Raw genomic sequence first — 10,937 nt, 5'->3', positions numbered from 1 at the left:
CTTTTTAACGATTTTTCAAAAATTTCAGCAACCTCCAACATTAAATATCTGGAGTTCCACCTAGTTGATACATCAAGAGAAATAGAAACTTCACTAGTTATACTTGCCTCTTGTGCTGTTGTGCACACCTTTTGAAGGTAGCCAACCTAGATAGAGAGGACCTAACAATTTTACATGTAGCCGTTATTCTACTAATAGAGGGATCAATTTCTTTCAAATCATCACTTACAATCAAGTTCAAATCATGAGCAACACACCTCATATGCATTAACTTCGGCTAACAAAGTATTGTCATTCCAATCACTCATGCTTTTAATTAACTATAATATGGCTAAATTATTAACACTTGCATTATCAACAGTCACACAAAAAACGTTTGTAATACCCCAATCCAACAACCATTTCTCTAGGCTTTTTCCTAGTGTCACCTTTGTGATCAACAATACAACCAAATTGTAATTCTTTTTGTTTAATCTCCATTCAACATCAATATAATGAGCAATCACACACATTTAATTAATATTTTGAATTGAAAGCCAAGTATTAGTGGTGACAGAAACCATTTAATTATTTGCATACAATATAATTTTCAGTTTCTTTTTTCTCTTCTTGATACAATTGCATGCAATGTCATAATATTAAAATAATAATTATTATATTAATATAGTAATATCAATAATTTTAATTGGTTTGATTCTCAAACCATCCAATTTGTAAAATATAAATTCCTAATCTAAACTAATTAAGGTCAAATTTAATTTATCTGAATAAGATTTGATCTGATTAAAAAAATGAATCAACTTAGTTTAATTTGAATCATTAATTTTATTGAATTATTTAAACCGACAAACACCACTATTAAATATGATTAACTAAGTCAATTTTTTTATATATATCATACAACTCAATTAAAGTATTATTTTCAAATAACTATATAATTATATTTAAATTAAGACTTATTAAAAAAAATTAATGAGATAATTGTAATTAACTTTATGTTCACAATTTACAACTTATGTCTACTCAATAAAATTTGAATTAAATTTATAATTTTAACTCTACATTTAGTTCTTAACACCACTAAAATTTATAAATCCAAACCCATTAGGATTTCGCTCGAATTGGAATTGAAATTGTAAATTACAATTTAAATTTCGTCGTCCAAGAATACCTATATTGCAAGTACAACTAGACCAATGACTAATGAGGGATTATCAAATTGCCTATCCAGAATAACAAATTCAAGGCTGCATATATTTTTAACACTTGTAAATATTATAAATTTAATTTTAGTCTTCCAAATATTTAAATTATTCTGTATCACTCCTTATAGAAGAGTAACATACACTCAAGTATGTTATGTAGTTATGCCAATAGCATTCTAAGAAGACATGTACCTAATGACTATTTTAAATTTTTAAAAATTTATGAAGACCAAAACCAATAATTTAAAATAAAATTAACCATTTTTATAGAACGTAAATACATATTTTATCCATTCAAGTAATAGTGACAACTATACTACGGTTAGCTTAGAAGCTACTTTTTTTTTCTTAAATAGTATACCATGTTCAAACTTCATGGAAAAACTTTAACAAAAAGTTAATTTCATCCTGTTGTTGAGAATGTTCTTTGAGCATTGATTGTATTAAGTTTATTACATAATCTTATATAATAACTCAACAACTCTAACAAATTAAATGTGGAGTTTTTACTAACATGTTGATTATTATTTTGCTTTGTTTTTTCAAAGTTACACTATTTTTTTTATTTTAATCAAGTAACAGGTATGAAATACTATGAGTTTTATTGATAATTATTTTTTTTAAAATTGATTAACCACTTTTAATATATTTTTGAGTTTAACAAAAATTTTCATTGTGTGATCATTAGGAATTCAAGTTCAACTCACATAGACCAAATATATATGTGTTTGGTTTATCATTTGATCTCTATTCAGTAAATTTTTACATATTTTAATATATCAAACCGAGAAGTAACTCTTTTATCCTATTTGATTAAAAGCAAGTTATGTTTTCACAAACACAACCTATATGTTAGCTAAATTGTACTATTTTAGTGAGCCACTTACTATACTAAGAAAATTGAGAAAATAATAAAAACATAAATGTTAATTAGTTCTTTCCTTTTGGATTACACATTGAACATTTTTCTTCTATAACTTCTGTTGCTATGTTAAAAGTCATCAATTGCTTTGTACCATTGAAATATTTGATGTTACAAAATTGTGTTCAAGAGGCATTATTAGACTTTCCTTTCTTTTATATTTGTTTGTTTTATTGAATTAAAACTTAAAAGACATTTATACACCATTGCTATCAAATCAAATGTACATATTTTACATATATAAATCAAAAGTGAGTCTCGAGACATCTTGAACAATTTTTTCAAATTTCAAACAGTTTTTTTTCTTCTCTCTCTATCTATCCCACACTTTTATACAATGTGTTGTTTTAGACATTGTTTACGAAACTTTAATATAGTTTAACCTCAAATACATGAATTTAGATACATTATTATGTAAATCTTTAAAAATCAGATATTAAATTATATTAGAGCTCTACCAAAATTTGATTTCAAAGACACAATCTTAAAGAGGTAAATTATTAGGAATTTTTATTATTTGAAAAACAATTTTGCTGTAAAACAAATCATAACGTCAGTAAATGACATGTTTGAATATGTGTTTTCACTTACTTGATATGCTTCAGAATTAAATACCTTCTGCAATATTTTATTGTTTTCACAAAAATGGCGTCAGATTTGAGTTAATAACACCAAGACAAACACACCAAAGAAAATATAAAAAAAATTTCAATCTGTTTCATAAGATTATGAAATTGTTACCTTTTATTTTATATGAAAATTGTTATTTTAAAAGTAAGCATAGAATATTTCCTCTCCTTAATAACTTTTATAAGAATATAAATCCCATAAATTCAAAAATTGGATCTACCATATCAAATTATTTTAGAAGTTAGAGATTTATATTATAATATTTTATAATTAATAATTACTTGTATTTTTTAAAGTTACACAATAAATTAAAGTTATTTTTAGAAAATTAAATCATTTTTAAAATATATAAATTTGTAACCAGCTAAAATAATAAAATCAATGTCTTTAAATTTTTTAATAAAATTTTATTAAAAAAATCTACTTTCCCATTTGATACATGTTTAATCTTGATTTTCTAAATAAGAAACTTTAATACATCGTTCCAAAATTTTACAATTTAATAATTATAATTCTAACATCAAGTGAAATGACATGTTCAATAATGAATTTATTAAATAAAATAAATAAATTAAAGCTATATCATGGGTGAAAAAACAGTCTTTTTTTTCAATAAAAAATTAATATACAAATCCTGTAGATCATTTGAATAAGATGCAGGTATAAATCTAGTTATATATAAATTTTCAATCATGTCCCCAGTTGTTGTCTATATAATAATCCATTCACATAACAGCACTTAGCTAGTTCTTAGAACTTGAATTGGTTAAAAGGGTTCCTCAGGAGTGCAAGAGAAAATGGTGGACATGATTTGTTAAAAGGGTTCTCTTCTGAAGTTTAAGAGAAATTGGTGAGATTTTGCATGGTCTGATAGAGTGAGAACACTTGAAGAGTCTTTGTTTTGAAAAACATGTAGATGACTTAGATTTATATCATAAAATAACACAATTATTGTGAGACTCGTGTATTTTGAGATGTCTTTGTATTATTACACAATCTTTGTATTTGTATACTTTATTGGTACATCTTGTACTCTACTGAGTACGATTTAATAAGAATTTTATTTTGCAATTAAAAAAAAATCCATTCTCTCTTGATTCTATTGTTAGATGTTTTGTGAATCAAATTACGTCGTACCTATGTTGTTAGACACTAAACCTTAACTAGGTGATTGAAAAAATTTAGAGCCTCGTCCGTCTGCATAACCTTAACTAATCATTGACATAAAAAAATTCCACACGAATTCGGTTATTTTAGTTTCACTGGAGACATTGATACTGCTACATACAAATAATTAAAACTTTAGTCATCAAAATTTCTTGGGGCCTGGACCACTTGAAATATTCAGCGGATTGTGCTTCACAGCAGCCACGTTTGCAGGGTCAAGAAACTGTACGTCCGTAGCAAATAGAAGCAATGTAGAGGTTCTTTGCCCACTTCTCCTGTAAAACAAGGTATGATATGATCTGAGACCTTAATTAACAGAAATAACTATATGCATAAGAGTTTTAGAAAAGCTTTTTTACTAAATAAAAAGAGATTTTTTAAATACTGAAACTTTCAAAAACTCTTCTAAACTCGTGTATGCAAGCAGCTTCTAAGCAACAATGACAATAGTAGTATTGGCCACCTTTACGTGTGTGCTAGGAAAAGCAGATGTTCTAAGTGTTTCCTGAGTTTCATCCAAGGGTTTCCTCCTTGGCACACTCAGGACGAAAGCAGCTTGGTCCAGAGTTGCAGCAGTAGCAGTGATTCGATACCCGCAATCCCATCGCTTATGAATCCCTTCACTGGGATAGAGAAAATCTAGTTCGACCACCTGAAATTCATAAAAACATAAACGGAGACTGTTTTAGTATGAAATTGCATTGTTATGAACTGAACTACCGACAGATAATAGCTCAGTCTAACAATGACCTGGTCTGAAAATCCTGCACCACGAGACATAACGACTCCCCATCTCGTCCCTGATGTGGCCATTGCAGTCACATAAAAGCCCTCCCTCCACTTTTTGTTAATCCACTTGAAAGGAAATGAATCACTAACTTTGTATGATTGTTGCATATACTGTGTGCCTGGAGTCCAAGATAATAGTCAGCACAAAACAAAATTGAAAATTGCCAATGACATAGCCAATATATGCTTTAGAACTTACCCTTAGACATTACTACTAGCGAGCTCCCATTTGCAGCTCCAGCAATTGCGCTTATATAATAATTTTTTTCCCAGTGCTCCATGATCCATTCCTTCGAGTTAGCCAAAACCAAAAATCACCAATTAATAGGCATGCCTTGAAATTATATTCTAACAAATCTACAGACTACAATCACAGTAAGCAGAAAACACAATATAATGTCTATATACTTTCAGACACTTTCAAATAAGTTATTTATTATTGGATGAATTGTAAGTCTATTGGTAAGTGTGTTGCAAGCATGCCTTCTAAACAATCCTCAAATAGAAAACTGGGTAGAAATTTAGTAATTTACCTTATGGAGAAAAAGTGGTGAGAGTTCATAAACTTGGGCAGTGAAACCTGTCCCTGCATCCATGATTAAGGCCCATACATTCTGACACGAAGCAACACTGCTAATATATAAACCATCCTCATTTCCTTTCTCAATGTGCTGGGATAGCCTTCCATCTGATACATTGTAGTGATATCTACAATCCAAAACACAATCAGTCCTACTGCACAACTCCCTTAAATCAACAACTTCAAAACAGGATAATTTTTGGCATATAATTTCTGTGATTGAAACATAAAATCCAAAATCAAACATACAGTACTACAAAAACGCACAAGAGATTGTAGAACAGTTATGCTGTGTTGTTTACGCAGGAAAAGTGAAGGATCGACAGAGGACAGAACAGTTACAATCCTTCCCCCATTGGGTTTCAACATGAGACAGGAGTATGAATAAAAATGTGGGGCCCACAATTGCAGTAATCCCTCCATTTTGGAAGAGAAAAGAAACAGAAAACTGTTTCGTATAATAAAGGACTAAAATACCCTTATTTTTATATACTTCTCTTCTCTGTTTAGGATATTTATGGCCTTTTATGTACATGTTTTTTATCCTTTCCTTTCACTTTCTACATAGTCAAACAAGGGGAAGAATTTTTTTTGTCTTTCTTTACTACCAAACAGCCTATAAGATCATTCCACTTTCCTTTCCCTTTCTTCTCTAAACCAAACATATCATTAATCTTGAAGATGCGGAAATGAGTATATACCACCCCCAATGCATCACTTTAAAATGCCTGAAAAAATAGAATCATATAAATGACAACAAATTTCTTGACATATGGGTATATATACCTTTGTTTCATTGGTCTACGAGCATTGTAAACACTTATCCACTGGGATGCTGGCAATCCAATACGAATCTTCTTTTTGGGTTGTTCATCGTCCTCTTCTTCCATCACCAACCGGCCTCTCTTATGACCAATAAGCTTTAATCAAAGCAAAATTACCAATATCAAGTATCTTTACTAAAATCATTGAACACACATAAAAAGAACACAAGTACAAAGGGATAGCAAAATTGATACCTTTTGTGCACCCTCGGTATTAATTGGCCTAATATCTGGGTTTGGACCAACAATCCCATCAAATAGAGAAATGTATTTTGCATAGTTAGGCTCTTCATCAAACTTTAAGTTCACAACATGTTCAACAAACTGTTTAAAAGGTAGGGGACAAAAGCAACATAGGCTCTCTGGAGATGTTCCCATCTTCTTCTTGCAAACCAGAAATCCTTTGTTTTCTCCCTGAGAAAAATAGTTTTAACTGTTAACGACCAACCTTCAGAACATAAGAACAAAACTTAAGTTATTTTAATGTGTCCAACCTGGAACCCCTGCCAGGGAAGGCGACCTCGGAGAAGAAAAATCAGTGTATATGCAAGAGATTCCAAGTCATCCCTCCTGCTTCCAGTTCTTCCTAAATGTGCATGCACACTAGCATAGCGGACCGTGCCTCTGAACATTTTCCATACAAGTTAATACTAATACAGAAAACTGTATAAATAGATGTATGAACATTTTCTACATGATCCAAATTCAATTATAAATACCTGAAAACATCTGGCCTTTGGTCATATTCCACATGCAAGCCTGTTGTACTGTCCCTCCACTTTGTAGCTGTAAGCCAAAAATAGCAAAGGAAGTGAGTAATTGAATACCACCAAAATAAACAAATATAATAAATAAAAAAAATTAGTTGACAACTAAATCATACCTAATCCAAGATCTACAAGGAACAATCTTTTCTCGTCAGGTGTGCTAGGAGCACCGAGCAGAAAATTTTCGGGCTTTACATCCCCATGCACATACCTGCAATATAATGTAGCCACAGTTTGAAAAACATAGTTTTCATCTTTCAAGTATGTTGAAGCAAACGTGGTTTGTGTATGGAAATTATCTAGTGTGGGTGGTATGAAAATTACCCTCGAGAGTGCATTTTCTCCAAAATAGAGATTGCTTCAATGGCAATACAAGCAACCATTTCAGTGGACATGCTGGAATTCACAAAAACACATTAACAGGCCAACTGAGTCAAAATCAACTAAAAATAATACAATTTTATTCATATCTGACATAATTTCAAGTACTTACGTGTGAGAGTTATTATTCCAAACATCCCACAGGCTAGGTCCCAGCATATCCATAACCTACACATATGAATGTCTTAAGTCAAACAAACTTTAACCATGGCAACCTTAGAAAAAAAAAATATTGAATCATCATTTAAAATAATAGTCATAATAATGAACAAACACTCAAGAAAGAAGGCTCTACAACATACCATGACATAATAGTCACCCTGTCGGCCCTTGTAGTGTACTTGAGGCACACCATGACTGCCACCGAGAGTGCTGTATAAATAAGAGGGAAAAAGAAAAATAAATGAACCAGTGGCCTAAAGGAAAATACAGGGAAAATATAAAAAGGAGCAAGAATAGCACTCACTTGTACACTTGCCACTCGTAGGGTGGTCCGTAGGTACATCCTTTACTAGTTCTGTGCTCAAGTTTTAATGCAACCTGATCAAATAGTTTTAAAAAAATGTGAATTTTTTAAATTACAAAAATTTAAGTATTTAAAAATAAGAAATACTCTCTTCGGTCCTTATTATAAGGCACTTTTAACTGAATCACACATACAAAATCATGATTTATCAATTTTACCTTTCTTACTTATCATTAAATTTCCATGAGGTGAAGATATTACCTTGTGTGTAGGTTTATGCACCAATACCAATAAAAATGATAAATGACAATTGGAGAGTCTAAAAGCTGAGAGAGAGAAGCATATACTTTGACAATCTTTAATAGGAGCAAAAAATGAAAAATAAAATTAATATTTTATAGAAATTGTAAAATACCTACAAAAAGGACTAACAATTATTTCTAAATTGTGCATTATAATAAAGACTGGAGGAGGTAGCATAACTTATCATTCAACACTAAGAGGATACACATACCTCTACAGCTCCAGGTCCAGTTCTCTCATTCAAATTTCCACCTGTTGTACGTCGTCCAACATATACTTGACCAAATCCTCCCTTGCCAAGTTTTCTTTCTACTTTATACCAAGGGGAGTTACCTACTTGAATCTGTGAACAGAAGAAAACAAAATTAGGATACAAGTATCAACAGAACAAAAGTTATAATGCATGATTTTGCTTAATAATTTTCAAGATTAAATTAGGGCAACTGAACTTTTATAACAAAGAATTACATTTATTCATATCCATGACCGGAGAAATCTGAGAATATTAACAGGAAAAAGAAAACAATTCCTTGAAACCTCCGACAAGACTGATAAACAATTGCTTTTTTAATATCTATACTTTTTTTAAAAAATTTATTAATGTGACTTTTCAAACTGCTGGTATTACACAGCAAGCCGAACACATTCTTTGGTTTGCATCTACAGTCTCATTCCTACCTTTACTCTAAAATGCAAGGAAGTGCCATTGAACAAAAAATTCATAATAAAATATTCCTAGTGCAAAATCATATTTGTAAGACCATGAAATGTTGACTACTTTTAAGTGGTGCCAGCTAAATTTCAAGTAGAGTGATAGGTATTAGGTTGGGATGGGCATGATCACAAATATGAGACAAACGCATATCAACATACTAAATGATAAAATATTCACAATTCACTTGGTACTTGAAGTAGGATTGTTTCATATGTATATGGATAAATAGTATTAGCAGTGGATTCTTTCATAGGAAGGCTGGGTTGAGTGCGTGTAGAAACAAAACATACAAGCAACTGCACCGCTATTAGGGTGTTTGTTTCAGAATCAGTCTTAAATGTTACGCCCCAGTCTTGAATGTTACGCATGTTATACGAAAGTGACAATATACAGAAGCAACAACGTACAGCCTTTGATTATTTGAAGAAAATTGGCATGATTATGTGTGTATTGAACGTGTGACAACACACACCAATATGCGTTAAAAGAAAATCAAAACAGAAAGCCCACATCAACAACACACCCAAAATCTGTTTTATCAGAAACCAAAAAAGAATGATATGATAATTCTCATTCTCTGATCAAATACAACCTAGGAATTACTGCACAGAAACAAACATTGTCAACCATGACATCCACTCTCACGTGTACACTTCTACCAAGTGAAACAACAGAATGTCCAGTCAGTTTTCAAGAACCAACTCCTATCTGTGATCAAGGAGTCCATTTCTCAGGCAGATTCCTTACTTTAAAAAGCATCAGGATGTATCAAGCCTTTGCTCCACAAGCAAGGCCCAATCACAACAGCTAATAAGACACAGGAAAACCCTAGTACTGAAAAACCCTAATCATCGTTTCAATGATCTAACCCATAAAATGTTAGTGTCGGCCAAACTAAAACGCGCATTTTCAAAGACAATGATTTCCATATTTTCCTATCAGTGTTTCCAGCACAAAGCAGCAATATAAACAACACATAAACCTATACAAGAAACTAGCAAGATAACCATCCAATCACAAATAAAATGAGAATGAATAATGAATAATCAAGAAAGAAACCTTCTGAGGAATCTGAGGCGTATTCGGGTCATCTTCACCTGCATTGGCCTTATCATTGCTCCGGCCACCACTGGCATGCCCATCCATCACTTTCTCCGCTACCTCTTCCTTCTCCGCTCCACCACCCTCCAATACCCGATTCTCTTCTTCTTCCTTGGCCGCAACAACTACGTTCTCATTTACCACCACCACCTGGTGCGGTTGTTGCTGCTTGTTATTGTTATTGTTACTCTTAGGCAGGGGCACGGGCACTGGCACTGCCGCTGCCGCCGCCGCCGCACGCCTCCGGCGCGTCCTCGTCGCAATCGCCTCCCCCTCCACCACCGGACTCTGCTCCTGCTGGTGCCGCTGTTCTTGCTTCGCTGCTGCCCGGCCCCTGCGCGCTCCACTACGCAGCACCGGCATCGTTCATCCTTCAAATCCCATCCTCCAGCAAATTCCGACGAAGACCACAAAAACGATACTTCTGCCACTCGCAACCCCGATCAGAGACTGGCACGCGAAATCCACCTAAAACCCCGAAAAAGTCTTTCGGCGAACAATGAAAATCGCAAATAAACGCAAGGGAGCGGAATGTGCAAGGCTGAGAGGCTTCTGGATGGAGACGTAGGTTTGTAGAATCTGTGCGTGCGGTGATCGTGGCGGCTGAATTAGGGTTCCGAAAACGATCACAGAGAGAATGAAGAAGAAGAAGATGAAGAAGAAGAAGCCATAGCCAATAGCCAGAGGAAGAGAGAGAAAAAGGCTTTTGAGTACTTGCTGAGACACAGAACACGAGGTTTTTTATTTATAATTTATAATAATAATAATAATAATATCATTTTCATAACTACCAATTTATTTCATTATTCTTTTTTCTCTTTCAGGAAATTAATTCCATTACATTTTTATATCCATCCATCTCCACCATTGGACGGTTAGGCTTTTTTTTCATTTTAATCAAAATTTATATCTATTAATTAATTCGATTCTGTAGCACCGCTACATTGCACCATCGACCATCGTACTTCTGCTGGGGATGCTGAGTGCTCGCATCTCCACCGTTCATTCCTCGATTGTACGGTCTCGTGGGTCCCAAGTCAACTCAACGAGAATCAGATGGCTTTCAAATTTGACCGCGTTATTGGGC

At 32.9% G+C, this 10,937-nt stretch overlaps 1 protein-coding gene across 1 annotated transcript; it reads right to left on the bottom strand.

The window, feature by feature from the left end:
• Window positions 1–3,955: 3,955 nt before the first annotated feature.
• Window positions 3,956–10,581, bottom strand: LOC109809092 (casein kinase 1-like protein HD16). Its single transcript, XM_020372316.3, has 16 exons — window positions 9,809–10,581; window positions 8,246–8,377; window positions 7,732–7,805; window positions 7,568–7,637; window positions 7,378–7,433; window positions 7,209–7,280; window positions 7,001–7,095; window positions 6,837–6,903; window positions 6,612–6,741; window positions 6,313–6,531; window positions 6,080–6,213; window positions 5,247–5,421; window positions 4,913–5,003; window positions 4,675–4,832; window positions 4,388–4,576; window positions 3,956–4,199 (listed from the first exon to the last, which is right to left on the bottom strand). The coding sequence occupies exons 1-16, from the start codon at window positions 10,211–10,213 to the stop codon at window positions 4,140–4,142; spliced, it is 2,127 nt and encodes a 708-aa protein (XP_020227905.1). The 5' UTR covers window positions 10,214–10,581; the 3' UTR covers window positions 3,956–4,139.
• Between the last annotated feature and the right edge of the window lie 356 nt (window positions 10,582–10,937).

The sequence above is a fragment of the Cajanus cajan genome, chromosome 5 (genome assembly GCF_000230855.2).
Source record: "Cajanus cajan strain Asha chromosome 5, NIPB_CcT2T_4, whole genome shotgun sequence".
NCBI lineage: Eukaryota > Viridiplantae > Streptophyta > Magnoliopsida > Fabales > Fabaceae > Cajanus > Cajanus cajan.
Note: the sequence above shows the minus strand (reverse complement) of the source record. Positions and strands in the feature narration are given on the sequence as shown.